The following is a 22119-nucleotide window of genomic DNA, read 5'->3' on the forward strand; positions in this document are numbered from 1 at the left end:
TATTTCTATGCTAGGTGTCACAAGGCTGAAGGCTCAAACCCTAATCCAGCCACTTTAACTCAAAATCTAAGCTGGCACTTGAGTGCAGTGGTGAGGGAGTGTTGCACAGTTGCAAGTGCCATCTTTGGGATATAGCATTAAACTCAAGCCCCATGTGTCTTCTCAGTTAAATGTACAAAAAATCCCATGACACACTTTGAGGAAAGTTCTCACAGTACCTAAGCCAACAGTTATCCTTCAACTAACGTTACTAAAATAAATTATGTGGTCATTCTCTTTTTGCTGTTTGTGGGACCTTGCAGTGTGCAAATTGGCTGCCATCTTGTCTGTACTGCAACAATAACTGCACAGTACCTCAGCGTTGACCATTGGAACTCCTCCTCCATTATGATGTCCATGGGGCAAGCCAGCCCGTTTGGGTTAGAACTGGTTTAAGCTGGGGGCCCAAAATATCTTTCTGGGAAGTGTCATAAACACTATAATAATATGAAATGCAGATGACAGTGATGAAAAATCTGAAGTTCCTCAGAAAACTATTATCAGGAACTGAGTTGGTGGAGCCTTCATCTCACCAACTCCTCACTTACACTTGTCTGAGCAGTTAAATTGATTTTTTGGAGGTGTATCTTTATACTGATTGCAAGAATGCTCAAACTGAGCAGCCATGCAAATGAGCCCTGAGTGACTTTGATGGTTGTAAGGCTTACACCATTGAAAAGATGGAGGAGACTTAAACATTTCACACAAATACAGCATGAATGTAAAAAGAATGAAAACTTGCACAAACTCTTCTCCAACTTCACAATTTCACAAAGCATTTTACAGCCAATAAAATACTTTTGAAGCACAGTCACTGCAATCATCTTCTGGAGTCCTCTTCCTGAAGATAGGTCCTTGGTGATTGTTCACTGAACCACACTGAAGTGCTGTCATTTTTAACTATGGGTAAGGTGAGGAAGCAGACCCTGAGCTTACCTCAGCTGGAATGGGGACTGAACCCTGTGCTATTGATCTAATCCACATGTTAGCCGTCCAGCCAACTGAGCTAGTTGACCCTGTAATCAATGACCAGATAATTTGGTTGTTGGTAGAGGGTCACTGTGGTGGTCTCTTCTGCTCATCTTTGAAATAGTGTAACAGGCTCTTCTGCATCCACCTGAGAGCACAGATGGGGCCTTGTTTTGAAGCCTCATTTGAAAGATGTCACCTCCGACAGTGCTGCACTCTCCTCAGTACTGCAATGGAGTGTCAGCCTAGATTTTGTGCTCAAGTCTCTGGAGTAGGACTTGGATACAGAACCTTCTGAATCAGAGGTGAGAATGCTACCAACTCAGCCACAGCAGATAACCACATCAAATTTTCTTCTATCCTTTTAATACATGAATAACACAAGTTTATGAGGTAATTGATGAGTACTGCAGTGGTTCATCTGCTTCGTTTGGGTTGAGCTGGTTCAGACTTCACATTTACATGTCCAGCACAAAGTATTCACAAACCCTTAATGTTTAAACAAGAGCTTCAGCCAAATCTCCATTCAAGTCTAAACAAGTTGTCAATTTGGAATTTAACAGTTGAACCTCTGTGCCTTTTCAGGGGGCATTTGATGAGGATTTCTGCAGCTTTGTCCATTCCATCAATCCATACGGTAGCAGGGAAAACAGAATTGCCTTTAGCACCTGGAATCTGGATCATGGGTAGGTGGAGATCTCTGTGCACATCAATGCACTTTCCGCTTTTGCAGTTTGAGAAACTAAAGTGAGTTGTGGTCCTCTGCTAAATTTGAGGCTGCCATTTGTGCCTCTCAGTTTAAAATTTTGTTTAAAAGTGTCAAATTTTCACAATAACTTGAGTTTTAATGTTCAGGTTTGGTTTAGGAGTTATAGGCTATTTGTCAGAATTCGATTCTGAAAAGGATCATTTTCACTTTTCGTGTTGTTGTTTCCTGATCATTTGTAAAGAGGAAAAAAACACATTCCTGCTCTTGCTCTTGGTCTCATTCACTCTTAGCATTCTCTCACTATGTGCATATGTGCTGTATTTTTTCACACTTTATCTCTCACATGAATGAGCAATTTTATGAATGACTGTTGCCCAGATGCTAGTGATTCACTGTCATTCATAAATTATTCCATTTATCAAATCATTCACTTTTTAAAGAATTGTATTAAACATTTTATCGAAAATGTTTTTAACTTTGGTGAGCTACTAAGAGGAGTAGATGAGAAAGTGTTTCTTTATAGCATGGTTTGGAAGCCTTTTTGTTATGCTGCTTAAACACAAAAGGGCTGATTTTAAGTGGGGTTGGGGAACAGACTATCATGACCTCGGCAGCAGGAGGTCCAGGAGAATATAACTCATCCGTCTACCCTCAGTCAGCTTCCTGCATGAAGCTGGCAGGAAGTGGACACTGCCTGTGGGAGGGAATGTAAATTCAGGCAGCTGGAAAGCAGGCTAGCTTGGCTCCTGGGCAGTTCGCAGCAAAATGACATTTTTTTTTCGGGCATCTTCTTGTCCCAGGTCCACTCTTGCCAGGATGGCCTGGCTAAAAGGCCACTACAGTTACCCAGTCTAGGCCTTTAGTTAAAAAACAAATAAACCTTGATGACAGGATCAGAGCAAGGCCTGCATATTTAAAGAAGGACCCTTTGGTTTCCAGCAGGTGACCCTCTTGCCGGCTCAGAAGAGGGGGTTAAAGTTGTATCTTGGGGGATCGGCACAGATCGTTGGTGGGTATGCTTAGCAGCTGAAATCAACTACCTGTTAAAGTTGCCTCTAGAGTCTCCAGGCATGATTTGGTTTTAGAAAGCAGAGATTGATTGTAGTTGCAGCATGATCATGACTGTCAGTTAGCACTACACTTGGATTCTACTTTATTCTAAATCCTGCTTCTGGATCTGAATGTTGGTTGGACAGGAAATTATGTGGGGTGCTCCTATGAATGTCTCTTCCCACCTTCCTCCAACAACGTCCTAACAATATTTGGAAATTAATTCTTTGTTGAGCATAGTCTTTAGAAGTTCCCAAGATTAACATATGAATTGTAACCTCCAGTCGACTGAGTAATCCTTTATGTAGTAATTGTGAAGTTCCACTTGTATAAGTGGGAACAAGACATGGAAGACATGGGGACCTTGCATTTTATTTTAACATTCCCAGTTCAATATTTTCTCCACAGGGTTGAGAAGAAACGGACCATTATTCCAACAATAGTCAAAACTGTCACACAGCAGAACATTGATGACAGAGATGTTGAACATTTCTACAGCCTCTTGTTTACTCTGGCCAACCTGAAGCTGGTTCATATTGTCTGTCACAAGAAAACGGTACACAATCTTTCATGTAACCCACCCAAGAGAAAGAAAAGGAAAAGATAATAACCCAATTTAGCTGGTGTAACTTGTACTAAATTAAGCCTACTTTATCATTTCATAGTTGCCTGTCTGCTATCTGAGAGGGGCCTTTTACAGTGCTGAGATAAATATGATGCATTAGCCCAGATTTTCACTCCTGGATTGGTTGTGCAGAGATGGGAGGTTGGAATTTTGTTTTTGGGTGGGAGTGGGGTGGGAGGGGGGGTTGCTGCTGCATGGAGACAGCGTGCTGGATTATAAGCCAGAAAGAGTGCGGAGGCTGCTGGGGCAGAGGTAGCTGGGCGGAAGGCCTGCTTCTGTGCTCCGGCACTTTGAATTATTTTAAAAATGTTCAAAACAAAAACCAGCCCTCAGCCCTCCCACTCTCCACATACTCTCACCATGGCCCATCCATTGCCACCCTATGCCACCTCATGTCCCCCACCCAACACTCATACCCTCTATTCCAACCTATGCCCCATCTGCAGTCCCATGGCCCCTCATACTCCCATGACAACCTATGTCACTCTACCCACCCTCCATGGCCCCTCATATCCCCTTATGCTACCACATCCCCATGGTCTTTATAACCCCTATGCCAACTTAGTGACAACTCATGTGTACTAATCTCCGCATCCACCACTCTTTGGCCTTATCCCCATGTCAACTCACCTAATATCTTTTGACAGTTCTTTGACAGCTTTGACATTCCAATGAGTTTATGTACTTTTTGCACACAATCATGTTTACTCTTAACAATCTCAAGGATGTCTTACCTCTCCCAAAGGATGCCTTACCTCTCCAAAGGTGTCTTGGGGCCCTATGCAAAGGGGTGCCTTACCTCTCTTGACTACTCAAATAAATCCACCAAGTTCAGACCTACTCTTACCTGGGGCAGTCTGCACATGTCAGGTTTCACAATCCTAACCGATCAGATTCCCACTTCAGTGGGGGAAACTGGTGATTTAACTGGCCAGTTGCCTCCTTAAACCATGCATGCGTGAACCCCGACCCAACTCCAGTGCTGCCCCCACGAAAATATGAAATGCCGTGTTCGGTGATGGGACTTAGAATTTCCAGCTATTTCCTAGACTTTCACCATGATGCCTTCGTTGCAAAAATTTGGGTCAATATTTAATCAATTGTCGCTGCATAATTATGTCATTGTTTGTACCAATGCATCTTTGTGCCATGAACTCAAAATCAGGCCAAATACTTCCGGAATGAAACGTGTAAGCTAGAATGTTACACGTGGACTTCTCATTTGATCATGTATTTTAGAAGATAGAGATCATACTTTTTTTAGTGTCTAGAATTGTTCACGAGGTAGTGTGAAAAGTCTATAGTTATGGTATTGGACTTGTAACCCAAAGCTGAGTTCAAACTCTACCATGGCAGTTTGAAAATTTGAATATAGCTATCAAATTGTCATTAAAAACTCAACCAATTCACTAACATAAAGGAAGACAATCTGACGTCCTTACCCAGCCTGGCCTTTGTGATTTCAGTCCCACACCAACATGGTTGGCTAACTTTCTCTGGTGGTTTTGCCAGCAACAATTAAGTCCCAACAATGAATTTAAGAAACATATATTGTCCAGAATTATGAATGTACTCAGACATGCTGGGGTGTGATATCCATCACTTCACCCTGATGGCGATTTGGCCTGTGTACCTAGAGAGTGAGCCAACTTGCTGTTCACACAGAGATCCTATCTTGTGCATTCCCCATGTTCCCACAATGTCTGTGCATATGAATTTTTGGTAAAGGTTCCTGTAATTGGCCTGAAGGGTGCCTGTAAGATTCTCACCTGGAGGTAGAGGGGAAGTGGGAACCCTCTGTAAACCTCCTGAAATGTACAGTCAGAAAGGAGTTGAGCTTCTCAGTTTTCACTCAGTGTCGAGCTATTATGCTGGGAAATGGCTAAGAAGCAAAGCCATAAAGGCTCATGTAGATATACAGAAGATATTGCTTACTATTGTTAGAAAGTCATTAGGAGGTGGTCAAACCCAGGCAATTAATGGCATTTAAAGATGTCACATCTCCTCAAATTTGTATGGGACCCCTTTGAAACATGAATGGTGATTTGGTACAGTATGTTGTAAAACAGAAGCACACCATCCGGGGCATTCAGAATGTTCAGGCTTCACCAATGCAAAGGCATCTGAGAAACCTCCAAATTCATTAAAAGTGAATGACAGAAAAAGGGATTGACCATCCTAACGTATCACTTCGATTATTCAATTGAACAAAAGAAGCTTCTTTTTGAAATTAAGGTATTAAAAAAGAGTTTTATCACCTCTCCGAGCAGTCAGTAATAAAAGCCTCTTAGTCAGTGGTAATGGAGGCAGAATCTTTCTATGTTTAGTCGAAAGCAAGGTACCTTTCTTCCTTTAGCTAACAGATGTAGAGTTTTGTATAATATCTTTCAAGTTAGAGAGGAAGAAGTTAGATTGTACAGCTATACCTGACAGGCAGAGATATGTACATCAGCTATCTGTACTAGTGTCTGTGAGTGAGGCTAGCTCAGATACCATTGTTTGTGCATTCAATCAGCACCAAGAATCCATATGGAACAGATAACCTGCCAATTAAGGGCCTCATTCATTCAACACTCCGGAGACTAACGCCTACATTCCAGTTAAGGAAGAAGATCAACTCAGCCACATTCCTCATGAGGATATGGTCATATAACGTCTGGAAGCTCATTTACATTAATCTATCCAGTAGACTGGATTTAGGAGGATGTTAGCTTGCCAGTTATCCAAGGACTTATCCTGAAAGTAACTTTGTGAACCTGCAACAGTCTCAGACTCTGATCTCAACTATAATTTAGTTAGTTATTCCTTTCTTGTTGATTTATTGTGACACCCCTGAATTGTCTGTACAACCTCTGTTCCTTATTTTGTTAAATAGCTCAATCCATTAATAATTTGTTATTCAAATTGTTGGGTAACCCTAAATACATCTGTTCCTACCCATTTATTGCTTGTATTCTCAGTGTAACTTTGTTATGAGTCAGTGAATAATTCTGAGACTTATTGTCTACTTCTTTTTTGATTTGTCAAGAAAGGATAATCCACAATTCATCCACCTCAGTAGCTTGTGGGCATCCTAAGCGAGTGTGAGTGAAACAAGCCAAATTTGATCTGAAGTCGTTCATGTAAGACAATTTGGCGAGCTGACTTTGGCATCATTCATGCCTAGATCTAAAACTGGGTGGTAAAATACCAACTGTTCAATAGTAAGGAATTAAGGTAAGGAGATGCATGGATTCACTAGGTCCTTTGGACTCCTAAAACCCAGCATTCTTACAGAAATTTCATTCGGAATTGCTAAATAGGGATCAGGAGCAGGGACCATAATTGTTTGAACTTTTCCTTCCCAAGGTTTGTAATAATGAAGGCAGTTATTACTGTCCTGCTGTTTGATTGAAATCAACTCATTTAATATGGAAGATTGAACCCAGGAAAGTCTGTATGACTTGACTATAGTAGGCAGTGTATTTGCTCACTGAGCCATAGAAACCTGTAACAATGTTTTGTGTTATGTTATAATTATAAGTTATTTTTCTATTAATATTAATATTTAATTCTGTCGATAAAGCATCACTTTTAATACAGAAAATATTGTTACAAACTTGTCCAAATCACCTGTTGATGGTCCTTACCCGTTACGTTTTGAGAATTGTTTTTCAAAATTGTTCTGGTGTTCTTGGTGTGTGATTTTTCTCATTATGCTACATAATTTCATATTTGACCGTAAAACCACATGTCTGATAATTAATTTAATTACACTCTGGGTTTAAATTTTTATCCTTTGAATCATATTTGAATTCGAGTGCAGCCCTCCAACCATCTCCACTTCATTTACAGAAAGGTTCACACATCATTCTCAACAAGCGCCCAGGTTCTGAAATATTACAACATGTATGAGAGCCTGGAAATAGGAGAGACAATTCTACAAGTTGTGAAAAAAATTGAAGCTTTAAACCAATCAATTGATTTTTACATTTTTGCTGCAGAATTGATCTGCCTGAATTCTTAAATTGCTGCTGTCATACTGAATATATTGGGTTGGATTAAATGAGTATTTTTAAATTGTATTGTCTGTTGTTCATTTGATCAGCATGTTATCCTTACCTCAATAATATGTGGCTACATATAGTAACACCACAAATCCCAGCCATAATGGAGCCATTTGGGTAAGAGGGCAGTAGCATAGTGCTAACGTTACATGCTAACAATCCAGAGCCTAGATTAATGTTCCATAGACCTGTGTTCAAATCTCACTACAACAGCTGGGGAATTCAGTTAATTAATAAAATACATCTGGAATGAAATGTTGGTCATTAATAATAACCATGAAACTATTGGATTGTTGTAAGTAACCCATCTGATTCACTGTCTTCCAGAGAAGGAAATCTGCTGACTTTATCCAGGCTGGCCTACATGTGGCTCTAGGCCCATACCAATTGCAGTTGACTCTGAAAGGGCCTAGCAGGCTATTGAGCTGAAGGGAAATTAGGGATAGACAATAAATGCTAGCCTTAGCACTGATGCTCACATACCAAGAATGACTAAAAATAAACCCCCCCATCAATCACACTGCTATAAGTAACTAGGGTTGATTTTATGCATATCATTTGTATTATGTGGCCTATGCCCCACACTGCATTTTGCTTGAAAAATAATCTTGCTGTCCGAAGGAGAATGTGCTGTAGCTTTGGCCACAAGTTCGAAGGCTCTATGTTAAAACCACAAATTCCCTTCCCAAATGCTACTTATTGGTCAATGCAGCAGTGTCACAACTAATTGACTCCAATGGTATATCCAAACTATGCTGAGATTAGGAGCACAATGTCAGATTAAATGAGTGAAATTGAACTGGATTCAAAGGATACAAATTTAAACCCAGAGTGTAATTCAATCCAATCAGCAAAATGGTTATGAGAGCAATTTGACGAAGGACTTCAAAGCTCACTCAATAGCTAAATCATGGTCCCAAATACGTTCAATATATTTTGTGTAACTGCTACAGAATCTAAAGAGGATAGCATGCAGCTGACGCCTATTCTGTACCTCAAGTTTCTCGATACGAAGCTTGAGCTTGACTGTTCCAAAACAAAGTCATTGCACTTGTGTGGCATGGATGTTACTTGCTGTGTATCAGTCCAAGCTGAAATGTTGTCCAGGCATTGCATGCAGGCACAGACTGTTTCATTATCTAAAGGACTGCGAATGAAATTTAACACTGCCAACATCAACAAATATCCTTACTTCTGACCTTGTGATGGAAGAATGGTCATGGATGAAGCTGCTGCAGATAGTTGGGCACGGCACTGAGGAATTCCGGCCATGATGTCCTGGGACTGAGATGATTGACTTTCAACAAATACAACTATCTTACTTTGTGCTAGGTATGACTCCAGTCAGTGGAGTTTTCTCCCTGATTCCCATTGGCCAATTTTGCTGGGGCTCCATGGTGCCAGACTCGTGCTGCTTGACGTTAAGGGCAGTCACTCTCACCTCACCTTTGAAGTTAAGCTCTTTTGTTAGTGGATTTTTTGTAAGTGGCTCTTGATAACGCTGTTGACGGCTCCTTCCATCACTTTACTGATGATTGAGAGTCGACAAATAGGATTGTAACTTACTGCATTGGATTTGTCCTGTTTTTTATGGACAGGACATAACTAGACAATTTTCCACTTTGTCAAGTAGATGCCTAGGTTATGGGAAATATTGGAGAACAAGTCACCAGAACTACAGCCAGGATATTGTCTTGGCTCATAGCCTTTGCACTGTCCAATACGCTGAGCCATTTCATGCCATCAAGTGGAGTGAATTAGATTGGTTGAAGATTGGCATCGATGCTGGTGGGGACCTCATTAGGAGTTCAAGGTGGATCATCCGACCAGAGCTTTGGGCTGGAGATGGTTGCAAATGTTTCATTTCCTGGGCTTTGTCACCATTGAGGATGGGAATACTCACGGAGCCTCTTCCTCCCAATAGTTGTTTAATTTTTCACCACTGTTCATGAGATGTGCCAGGGCCAGTATGATGGGATCCATGGTTTCAAAGTTTGTATATTTTTTGAGGCTGACCCTAACTGAAAGGGAAATTGAACCTTCAGGCTTCTAGAGAAACTAAAACAGAAACTGAATTGGAAACTTCAAGCTTCTGGGGAAACTGACACTGGTCGAAACCAGATAAAAAGTCACTGGGCCTTCGGAAGCTCAAATCTTCCAGTGGCGTCATGTAGACAGGCTAAAGAAAATGAAGGCTGGAACAGGACCTGGCAACAGACCAATGCTAAGGTTGCTGCAGCTGTTTGTTATTTAACCAGACTCAGCCAAGTGGTGGAGCCATACCATCAAGACTGCTGTGAGCAGAATTGAAGTCCAGATATTAGCCACCAACACATCCATCCTCACGACCAACTTCCCTCCTACGCCTATCGGAAAGCAAAAATACTTTTTACCCAATTAGATGATGCTTGACTGTCAGCCAAACTACCTTTTCACCCCATTTTCAATATTTTTATGTCTGGTAAAGAGAAATTTTTAAAGAATCTTTTTTAATGTCCTGATAATTGTTCTTCAGGGTTTCGCACAGCAGTGTGCTAGAGATTGACCTTCAGTTGCTGGAGACAACAGGTCAATCCTGGAGTGTTGGCGATCCTTATTCCAATGCTATCCTGATGGTCCACCTATCTTCCATCCTCAAACTTCAGCTCATCCAAGATTCTGCTGCAACAAATCCCATTCACCCATCACCTCTGTTTGCTGACCTCATGGTCCTGCAACACTTGGAGAAAGGAATCCAATACCTTTACCCAGCACACTTTAAGAGAGAGGTCAAATTTGACAGAAAAGGCTCGTGGGGGTGTTGAGGTCTAAAAGCCACTAACACAACAGTTGGAAAGCTATTGCTGAAAAGAGAGACACATTGAAGCTTTTTGTTTTGCACCCATCGGGACACTCAGCAAGAAAGCCTACCTTCACCGATCAATATACGTGTTGAGATTCTTATGATTCCACACGCTATAAGATTGGTTTTATCGACAACCTTGTAAATAGGGCCTGAGCCATTTGCTCACCATGCAAGCTTGATGCTGACATAGGGGCAAAGGCATCCTGCGGGGTAACAGCTACCCTGAACAGATCATTTCACACTGTATATCACGCAAACTCACAAACAGGCCCAAGGCCGTCACTTTTGGCCCTGAAAAGTACCCAGGAAGGGTAACGTATCTCAAAAATTTGAGCAACAGGTGAATCTAACTGTTTCACATTGCTGCTATGCAGTAGCAACGAGTGGTATTTGCCAGTAACAGGATCCAGCCAAAAAGACATCCTGCCTATCACACAAACGAGTAATGTGGTATATGAACTTTAGTGCCAGTGTGATGCTAGGTGTGTTGGCCATCCATCCCGAAGACTGGCAGATCATATCAAGCAGCATATCCCAGCTGCTGTTCACATTAGGCAAAGTACAGGCCATACTCAACCAGCCTGAACTTGCAAAACTCAAAACACAGTGTCCAACATTAGATGTGATTCCATGATTGGACAACATTTTCTGAATAATTCTCATTGTGTTCAATTTAAGATTGTCAGTTGGGCTTGCAGTGTGGCACATTTGTGTGTACTCAAAGCTATAGATATTAATACACAGGGCCCTGTACTTTGCAGACAGAAAGAACATGTACACACATTGTGCCTGTTTCAGCTAAACAAAATAAGTGAGCCATTCACTGACATTCCTCAGGGCAATACCTTGGCCAATCAGGAGCAAGCTGCCAGTTTAAATCTCAAACAATGCATGGCAGTTAACTGTCAATCGCCATCAGTTGCTACATTCTCCATGGCAACATCTCTACTAATCAGAGTCCACTCGCCAACCAATCATCACACTCTTCTCATACAGTATGAATTGTTGTTTTCCCCTTGTATTGGTGTTCTTGAAGTGTCCTGATGAGTGCAAGACAAAAAGCTTCAACATGAATATTGCGGGAAAACAAGGGAAGTTCTGTACTACCAAACAGCTAGTTGGAAAGCTATAAGTGCAGCAACTTAAGATCTGGTCAGTAAATTAAACATCTTCTGAAGACCTTGGGATTAAGCATGCTTTGTCCTCATGGGTGAGATCATCATACATTTGGACTCAATGTATAGAATAACCAAGTTTTAAAGATAAAGAAAAACCCATTGTAAAAGAAAACCAGAGGCCAACAAAAACCTGCTACCCCTGCCACCCACACAGTTAAGCAGAGCGCTCCAGGTTACACGTGGTGATGTTCCCTCAAAGTTGCACAGCTATGCAGCAACACAAATGTCCCCGTGCAGGCTGTGCACAGGCTTGCCTCTTTAGGTCACTGTGCATGCAGCAAGATCTCTCCTGTCCCCAAAGCCTCTCCACCATCTGCAAGACGCAAGTCGGGAGTGTGATGGAATACCCTCCACTTGCCTGGATGAGTGCAGCTCCAAAAATGCTCAAGAAGCTTGACACCATCCAGGGCAAAGCAACCCACTTGATCCCACCCACCCCATTCCATCACCTGAAACTTCCACACTCCACCACCAGTGCACAGTGGAAGTAGTATGCACCATCTAAAGGATCCACTCAACAACTCACCAAAGCTCCTCGATGGCACCTTCCAAACCCATGCCTACACCTACCTAGAAGGACACAGGCAGCAGACTCATGGAAACATCACCACCCACAAGTTCCCCTCTTAAGTGACACACCATCCTGATTTGGAGCTATATCTCCGTTCCTTCGTTTTGCAGTCAAAATTCCGGAAATTCCTCCCCAACAGCATTGTGGGTGTACCTACACCAGATGGACTGTAGCGGTTCAAGAAGGGGGCCCACCACCACATTTTTTAATTTAATCTTTCATGGGATGTGGGCACTGCTGGCAAGGCCAGCATTTGTTGCCCATCCTTAATTGCCCGTGAACTGAATGGCTTCCTGGGCTATTTCCAAGCACAGTCAAGAGTCAACCACAATACTGTGGGTCTTGAGTCACGTCAGCCAGGTAAGAATGGCAGATTACCTTCCCTAAAGGACAGTGAACCAGATGGCATGGACTAAGTGAGATTAAAGTGCCCATATTGAAGAAAAAACATGGACAAATGTATTCTTTCCTTGCAAAGGATTACTGAGGTCAGGGGCAGGACCACAACTCAGTTATTAGTCAATAAGTCAGGGGATCAAATTTGGGATTTTGCTGGTTTCTCAGGCTCTATAGCAGACCATGTAATGCAATTCCTCATAAGGAAATTTAGCACTTCAATTTCACTTTGCCTTGTGCATGATATTCTGGAATGACTTCATGCTGTTCATCCAGGTTCCATGGAGTATGTTTGAACCTCACCTCTTAGCATTGTAAAAGGAACAGCTAACAACGTTTTTTGGAACTAATTCAGTATTTCCTGTGTGATTGCTATAAAAAGGCAAAGATTGTGACTAGGAATGGAAAATAAAAATCCTTTAAAGCCAGGTTGATTTCAGTTCTAAGGTAATCTTAAAGCATTGGAGGATAAAAACAATGAGTCACAGTTTTTTTTAAAACCAGAACTGTTTATTTTCCTTTAACCAATTTTACAAATAGAATATTCAAGCACATTATACATACATATTTTGTACACTCCAATAAGCCAATCAATCCTCTATTTAAAGAAGTTAATTCCTTTTGTTCATGTTGATCTACAAAAAAAAAATGACCCTTCCCCAACAGATTCCTGTACCTTTATATCAGGTGCAGCTGTGGGAAGGCAATACCTCTTAAAAGAAGCTGCATTCAAGGAAATAAAACCAAATCTAAATTTATGAAACATTGATTCATGAGAACACACACTTTTCAATCTCTGGATTTATAAACACTTCTCTCTAAACTTCATAGTGCAAATACCAAAAATATTATGAATTAAAAGCTCAATTTTTATTTTGTTTTCTACAGCACAATTTGCTCCAATGTCGACTGAAAAGTTCATTTTTTAAAATCTTTTTTTAAAAAAAAGGATGAGATGGTGTTGACAGTACACTCCATTTTTCTACTTAATACATTTCACATCAGTCTTCCCCGACTCCTCACTCCACAAGATTTCACCATTTTCTTCCTCTCACAAAGGCAATTTGTCTTTGCATACTCATTGTCCTTCAGCGCTAACCCAAGTAACAATTATTCATGTGTGTGTGCTTTGACTGTGTGCTGGCAGCCTTGTTTACTATAGTGGGGTTGTTGTTGAGGGAGTTCTGCCCTCAACCAATGCCTACACATGCACGGGGTCACTGGATATCAATTAAGATCAATAACCAGACCCAGTCCTTAACCCAAGAGGATTAAGGCTAACTTCAGGTGCTCAGCCACAAGCCCAGCTGAGATCAGCTAACTCAATACATACTCTGTGCTGAATTTGGTACATTCCCGGTCTGTAAGGCTTATTCACTTCTTGGATCAACTTGTTGATCTATCATTGTAGGAGGGGGGCATAGCACATTCTTAATCTAACCTCAAGAAATCAATCAATCAGCATCCATCACATTAAGACAATTTTCTAATAGATGTTATAGAACTTATAAGTGAAACAAGCCTGGTTGTCATCCAACTTTGAACCTCTATAAATAGGTTGACCACTTATTTGCCAAACATTAAGTGCTTTAAAATTTAAATCTTAGTAAAGCACCATTGTTATTGAAGGCACAGTTATGTGGCAAAATGACCTCAATTGGAAAACTGGGGATCTGCTGTTTTTTTGGCCTTCATTTTAGATCCCGAAGCATTTCACTCTTTCCACACTTGTTTTTAGGGACACCAGTACAGCAACATTTGGAAGGTCCAGAATCTGATGCATTGCAAACGCACCTGGTCTCAGTCAATTCTTCTTAACTAGACTCAGTTATACTGGATTCACTTGAGAAAAAAAACATCAGTCGACATTTTTGTCACTTGTGAATGGAATAAAACTGGTGCAGAAAGTCTATGAAACGAGCCTCAATTGGTGAAGGTTCCTCTAATTACTCATTGCTTGGTCTTAGATTTCAGTTTGTAATTAGACACAGATCAGTATATTTGCACAGTTCCACATGGGAAAAATTCCAGCTTTGGATTGTAACTGTGTATGAATGCACACATGTCAAACAAAGAAAGATTAGGTCATGGAGAGAAAATGAGAATGAAGGCCAGTAAGGGAATTTTAAAAAAATGTTTTTAAACTGGATGAAGTTTGAATGATTCTAGGCAAGGGAGGGGCCATAGTGCTACAATAAATTACTTTTTACACTAGGGATCAGAACTTCCAAAGAGTGGCAATCACAGTTGGGTTGCCATTCTGCTCCTTTTTACTTACCTTAGTCAGGAGCTGCACATTTCTCACCCAGCCTTCCAACTTGAGCCTGGGAAATGTGCATCAACCAGCTCTTGGAACTCTTCACTATAGGACAGCAGTGTCAGGGGAATTGAAGCCACACACCCCTTTTTACAGCACTAGCTGCTGTAAACCAGTAAGTCTAAAGGTCCCAGCCATGTTGAGAAGCCAGGGAGGGTACACGTGTAACGTAACTGGGTAGGACAGGAGAGCGGGGGAGGCAAGGGTCGGTACTATAGTTACCCAGGAATTACAAGTCTTTTTAATCCTAGTTTATCCTGGGTAACTATTCTGCTAAAAGAGTCAGGACCATCCAAAGTTTCTGATTTAAATTGGAGTATCAGATGGTTCCCAGTGCAGGGTAATTCCCCATCGGAAATGTAAAGTTCCCAGGCAATTCCCACACAGTCCTTATGTGGGGACTTCCAGGGAGGGGGTACCTCCCAGATACATTCTCCTTGGGGAACAGAAGTTTTGGGCATAGGAGTTGTGGGTGTACAGTCCTATCTCCAGTTATCAGTGGTAGCACTATTGCCTCTGAGTCAGGTACTTGTGGGTTCAAGTCCCACTCCAAAGAACCAAGCACCTGTTCTAAACCAACACTCCAGTGCATTACTGAGAGATTGTTACTGGTTACTAAAAAATCCCACATTGCTGTTTTGAAGAGGAGCAAGTGAGTTCTCCCATTGTGTCCTGACAAATATTTATACCTCGACCAACATCATTAAAACAGATTATCTGATCATTATCACATTGCTGTCTGTGGGAGTTTGTTGTGTGCAAATTGGCTGCTGCGTATCCTACAACAGTACAAAACGTACTTCATTTGCTGTAAAGTGCTTTTGGACGTCTTGAAGCTGTGAAAAGACACTACAGAAATGCAAGTCTTAATCTAAGTTCTGAGGAAGAGTCATACAGACTCAAAAGGGTAACTGTGTCCTTCTTTCCACAGATGCTGTCAGACCTGCTGAGTTTTTCCAGCAATGTTTGTTTTTGTTTCAGATTTCCATCATCTGCAGTATTTTGCTTTTACCTTAATCTTTTTACCTCATAATTCCCTACCTGATGAATACCTGATCTCACCTGGGGGAGGCATCAGTTGGAGAGGATACACATCAGAATGGTGGGTTCACAGAGGTGTCATGGGGGAGGGGGAGCGACGAGGGAGTGGAATGATTTTCAGTCAGAGAATGGGACATGACATTTTCTTTTAGTACATTTTCCTGTCATCCTTTGGCGAAAAGTATGAAGCAGTAGAAGGATTATCAGACTGATCACCAGGCAGACATACCTTCTATGGCTCGTACCTATCTTTATACCTGAGGATAGGGTAGTTAGTCCTATACGTTGGCAGGGCTCCCACAACCCAGCTCATGGGACTAGAAGAAAGGAAAAAACAGGAACAGGCAAAGGGAACATACATAAAATAACCAAATCAGTAGAGGAGCGGTGATTTATTTCTGGTGTAAGCTACTCTTAATATTTGTCTGCCACATTTAAAAACAGACATTTTGTGCCTGTTTGTTAAAGGCATAAAACAAACAACAGAAAGGAAAAGAATGAAGTTCCTAATAATCTGAAAAACATGTTAGCTTATCACTCTGATCATTAACATAAACCACAGGGAATCACACAGCAATCATACAGAGTGAAATATCAACCATTACTTCTTTATATTTGTGCCTCTTCCTTCATTGAGTCTGAGTCCATCACCTGCAACAAACATCTTTGATTTGCTGGTTCTACACATCTCCTGACCAAACTAATGTTTTCCTCTGGCTGCTCTGACTATGCACACTACTTAACACATTTATTTCTCCTACTTCTTTCAAATTCCTCCTGTCTGTTATCCAACATATTGGCCCATGTCCAATATGATTTTGATAACTACAGTTCCTGTTAAATGTGAAGAGTAGAGCAACCCAGTCCACGTTTAATATGAGCCAGGAGCAACATCACAATCCACAATAGTCTCAGAATGCAAATGTACAAACCTGCTCTTAAATTGAGTTTAAATAGAATAAAAATATTTTTCAAAAAGAGCTACCATTAAAAAGTTTAATTGGTTTATCCCATGCAATATGAAAAGAACTGATTTTGATGGTTTACTGAAAAATTAACTATTTCTGAAATGAACCTCATAACTACATCACTTGATGGTTAAAGTTCCAATAGGTCAACCGACTTTCTTCCCTTTATCTTATGAACAGCAAAAAATGTGCTTTAAGTTCAGTTCTGTATTTCAACTTGAAGAAAACACTGTTCACAACTTTCCATCTACTGCTAACTGCATGCTAAAAAATGTATTGGTTTTTTGTTTTGGTATTTTTCAAGGCCAGACAGCAGGCTTGAATATATATAATTGAAGCAAGGCATTTAGTACTACGCTCCATAATTTAGCTGCAACAAGGAGTTCACAACTGACTCATAAATCATGACTTAGGGACAGTCCTGGGGACAGAAGAGAGGGAGAAATTCTCCAGAAGGATGTTGCCAACATCATTAATTCCACATGGGGTCCAGGGGGCTGACTGAGGACCAGAGATAATACCCAGAGGTAGGAAGAATCAAAACTTACAGCACAATTCCTACTGAACAGTTTCAAGTGACATTTGCAAGAGACTGATGACTGACACAGGTCAACCAAAAGGAGTCACATGCTCAAATAAATATTAAATTGAGTGTTACTGAGTGTAATAATTTTCTCCCTTTACTGTATAGTAAACCTGCTGAAGCAACAGAACAGCAGGACACCACAAAGTCTTTTAATTTTACAAAAAAAAATCACCATAATCAATTAAACAAACAAGAGGGGATAATTGAAAGACTGAATTAGAATAAAGACATCTTACTGAAAATGGAGTTGTAGACTTTGCTTCTAAAATTAGGAGCATTGTGGAAAATTGTCATCAATCATCCCTGTTATTTGTTAACAAATACCCTACTGCACCAATTAAGATAAATGACTCAATCAAAAAAAAAGTGAAATGTTCAATTTATTCTGGCTGTTAGGTTTTGAACACAGCTACACTGTGAAGACTGCTACTCACAGATTCCTGTGTTTATTTTTGCTGTGGTTTATTATCTTGTTCCAATACTATGGAATAATTATTCGGTATTGAAAAAAAGTCATTTCATTTCATTTACTATTCATAGCAATTTTTCCCTGAATTTACAAAGATATTCAACGTAACTGACCAGAAGAAAAAGAACCATTTACAAGAATTGCAAAACCATTCACTGAATTCCCATGAATACATTATCTCAAGTATGCAAATGTTTCCTGGATAATAATGGATGGATAAGTCATTTTAGTATCACCAAAAGGAATCAGTGTGAAAGATGATTTTCCAAACCATACCACAATTTAAATTGTGATGTTTAGCTAAACACGCAATTGAAATCAATAATTATTCCAAAAAATGAATATTTACAAAATCCATAAAACTAGTTTTAAATTGCAATTATGATATTAAATGGCAGAACATTCTGAGTTCATACTCACATTGGCAAAGGCTCTGCACAAATGCCAAACCTATTCTGACATTTATTTCCACTTCCAACTTTAAACGGTTGATGCAACACCATCATTATTTTGATTTATTGCTCTATTAAAAGCTATAGATGCAAATGCCAGGGCTATTTTGTTTTAAGTGCAAAGTTAAATAAAAGGCTACTGTAAAAGGCAAGATATAGCATAAAAATCACAGAACAGAACTGAAAAAACAAAGCCAAAATTTTGATTACTAAATACCACAGATTTATGTTGTGCAATCTTAGAAAATGTATTAGCTGAGCAACTACCAAAATTAGTTTCCACAACAAGCCAGGCCACACATTAAGCCTTCGCTATTATTAGGTATGAAATCAGACATCTTTGGTTTGACTTGACTGGTTAACAGTTCCCATCTGTGCTTTGATAGACCATCACAAACACTTCTCCACCATATCCGGTGTATTTTGCTGCAAAGAATTTACTTTCGTTTCAGTTCCCACAGGCACCTTTGAAGACAAAACATTATTATTATTAGTTGCTGGACTTGTATTTTTCATCTTCCTTAACAGATGACGAGCTAAGATAAATTGGTGAACCCTGTAGCAGTATGGGTCCTGGTATGCTGGGACAGACAGATTTTTGTTCTCTCAGGAAATTAAGGGATATGGGGAGCAGGTAGGAAAATGGAGTTGAAGCCCAAGATCATATTGAATGGCAGAGCAGGCTCGACAGGCCACATGGTCTACTCCTACTCCTAGTTCTTGTATTCCTTCAAAGCCTCAGATACTTTTGCTATTCCGTGGATCAGCCACATGGAGACCTTTTCTTCTCCAAGGTTTTTCATTTGAAGGCCACATTTCAACAAATCTCCCTCTAGCCAGGATGGTAGGAGCGTGTCCAGTGTTCAGCATTATTCGTGACTCCTCGGATCCTAAAGCAGCCTATGTCCATATGCAGCAAGACATGGATAACATTCAGGCTTGGGCAGATAAGTGGCAAGTAACAATTGTGCCACACAACAACCATCTCCAACAGCAGAAATTCTAACCATTTCCCCTTGACATTCAATGGCATTGCCATCACCGAACTCCCCCACTATTAACATCCTGGGGGTTACCATTGACCAGAAATTGAGCTCGACTAGCCATACAAATACAGTGGCTACAAAAGCAGCTCAGAGGCTGGGAATTTTAAAAAAAACATATATTCACTCATGGATGTGGGCATCGCTGACTAGGCCAGCATTAATTGTCCATCCCTAATTGCCCTTGAGAAGGTGGGGGTGAGCTGTCTTCTTGAACTGCTGCAGTCCATGTGGTGTAGGAACACCCACAGTGCTGTTAGGGAGGGAGTTCCAGGATTTTGACCCAGTGACAGTGAAGGAACAGCGATCTATTCCAAGTCAGGATGGTGAGTGGCATGGAAGGGAACTTCCAGGTGGTAGTGTTTCCATGTGCCTTCTAGATGGTAGCAGTCGTGGGTTTGGAAGGTGGTGTCCAAGGACCCTTGGTGAGTTCCTGTAATGCATCTTGTAGATGGTACACACTGCTGCTACTAATGCGTTGGTGGTGGAGGGAGTGAATGTTTGTGGATGTGGTGCCAAACAAGTGGGCTGCTTTGTCCTGGATGGTGTCAAGCTTCGAGTGTTGTGGAAGCTGCACTCATCCAGGCAAGTGCGGAGTATCCCGTCAAACTCCTGACTTGTGCCTTGCAGATAGTAGACAGGCTTTGGGGAATCAGGAGGTGAGTTACTCGATGCACAACTCCTAGCCCCTGACCTGCTCTTGTAGCCATACTATTTATATGGCTAGTCCAGTTCAGTTTCTGGGCAATGATAACCCCCAGGAAGTTGATAGTGGGGGATTCAGCGATAGCAATGCCAACTAATGTCAAGGGGCGATGGTTAGATTCTCACTGGTTGGGGATAGTCATTGTCTGGCACTTATGTGGTGGGAAAGTTACTTGCAACTTGTCAGCTCAAGCCTGGATATTGTCCAGGTCTTGCTGCATTTGGACTTGCACTGCTTTAGTATCTGAGCAGTCACAAATGGTGCTGAACATTGGTGATTGCACAATGAACATCCCCACTTCTAACCTTATTACAGAAGAAAGGTCATTGATGAAGCAGCTGAAGATGGTTTGGCCTAGGACACTATGCTGAGAAACTCCTGCAGTGATGTCCTGGAACTGAGATGATTGAACTCCAACAACTGCAACCATCTTCCTTTGGGCTAGGTATGACTCCAACTAACGGAGAGTTTTCCCCCTTATTCCCATTGACTCCAGTTTTGCTTGGGCTACTTGATGCTACACTTGATCAAATGCTGCGTTGATGTCAAGGCCAGTCACTCTCACCTCACCTCGGGAGTTTAGCTCTTTTGTCCCCATTTGAGGTCAGGGGCTAAATAACCCTGGCGGAACCCAAACTGAGCGTCAGTCAGCAGGTTATTGCTAAGCAAGTGCTGCTTGATGGCACTGTTGATGACCCCCTTCCATTACTTTACTGACGATCAAGAGTAGACTGATGAGTTGGTAATTGGCTGGGTTGGATTTGCCCTACTTTTTGTGTTCAGGACATACATGGGCAATTTTCCACATTGCTGGGTAGATGCCAGTGTTGTAGCTGTACTGGGGCACAACAAGTTCTCAAGCACAAGTCTTCAGTGCTATTGCCAGAATATTGTCGGGGCCCATAGCCTTTGCAGTATCCAGTGCCTTCAGCCATTTCTTGGTATCACATGGAGTGAATCAAACTGGCTGAAGACTGACATCTGTGATGCAGGGTACCAGAGGAAGCCGAGATGGATCATCTCCTTGGAACTTCTGGCTGGAGATTGTTGCCAAAGCTTCAGCCTCATCTCTGGCACTAATGTGCTGGGCTCCTCCATCATTGAGGATGAGGATATTTGTGAAACCCCCTCCTCCTGCAGGGAGTTTTTTTTTTTTAAAAATTGTCCACCACCATTCATAACTGGATGTGGCAGGACTACAGGGCTTAGATCTGATCTGTTTGTTGTGGAATCGTTTAGCTCTGTCTATCACTTGCTGCTTATGTTGTTTGGCATGCAAGTAGTCCTGTGTTGTCACTTCACCAGGTTGACACCTCATTTTTAGGTCTGCCTGATGCTGCTCCTGATATACCATCCTGCACTCTTCTTTGAATCAGGGTTGATCCACTGCCTTGGTGGTAATGGTAGAGTGGGGGTATCCCAGGCCATGTGGTTACAGATTGTGGTTGAGTACACTTCTGCTGCTGCTGCTGATGGCCCACAGTGCCTCATGGTTGCCCAGTCTTGAGTTACTAGATCTGTTTAAAATCTATCCCATTTAGTACTGTGGTAGTGCCACACAACACGATGGCGGGTACCCTCAATGTGAAGATGGGACTTAGTCTCCAACTCCTACTGATACTGTCATGGACATATACATCTGTGGTAGCCAGGTTGGCAAGGATGAGGTCAAGTATCTTTTTCCCCTCGTCAGTTCCCTCACCATCTGCCACAGACCCAGTCTAGCAGCTGTGTCCTTTAGGACTCGGCCAGCTGGGTCTGTACTAGTGCTACCGAGCCACTCTTGGTCATGGACATTGAAGTCCCTCACCCAGAGTACATTTTGCACCCTTGCCACCCTCAGTGCTTCCTCCAAGTGATGTTCAACATGGAGGAGCATTGAATCTTCTGCTGAGTGGGACAGTACGTGGTAATCAGCAGGAGGTTTTCTTGCCCATGTTTGGTCAGATGCCATGCGATTTCATGGGGTCCAGAGTCGATGTTGAGGACACCCAGGGCAAATCCCTCCCGACTGTATGCTACTGTGCTGCTACACCTGCTGGGTCCATTTTGCTGGTGGGACAGGACGTACCTCGGAAGGTGATGGTGGTGTCTGGGACACTGTAAGGT

The 22119-nt window shown here is 41.6% G+C and overlaps 2 protein-coding genes across 6 annotated transcripts in view; one reads left to right on the plus strand and one right to left on the minus strand.

Moving 5' to 3' along the window:
• Positions 1–22119, plus strand: part of dffb (DNA fragmentation factor, beta polypeptide (caspase-activated DNase)) — a 50069-nt gene that overhangs the window by 13672 nt on the left and 14278 nt on the right. For 2 of the 5 annotated variants that reach the window (XM_041207108.1, XM_041207113.1), the window contains exons 6-7: positions 1594–1694; positions 3176–3323. In XM_041207108.1, coding sequence (XP_041063042.1) covers positions 1594–1694; positions 3176–3323 — 249 coding nt within the window. Of the gene's footprint in view, positions 1–1593; positions 1695–3175; positions 6991–7226; positions 7452–22119 lie in introns of those variants that run through there. The other 3 variants (XM_041207110.1, XM_041207112.1, XM_041207111.1) reach the window with 3 other exon arrangements.
• The window catches only part of c15h1orf174 (chromosome 15 C1orf174 homolog), a 29540-nt gene continuing 20337 nt past the window's right edge, over positions 12917–22119 (minus strand). The window contains exon 5 of the mRNA XM_041207114.1: positions 12917–18726. Within this exon, the coding sequence (XP_041063048.1) occupies positions 18652–18726 (75 nt within the window). The 3' untranslated portion in view covers positions 12917–18651. The remainder of the gene's footprint in view (positions 18727–22119) is intronic.

The sequence above is a fragment of the Carcharodon carcharias genome, chromosome 15 (assembly GCF_017639515.1).
Source record: "Carcharodon carcharias isolate sCarCar2 chromosome 15, sCarCar2.pri, whole genome shotgun sequence".
In the NCBI taxonomy this organism is placed as follows: domain Eukaryota; kingdom Metazoa; phylum Chordata; class Chondrichthyes; order Lamniformes; family Lamnidae; genus Carcharodon; species Carcharodon carcharias.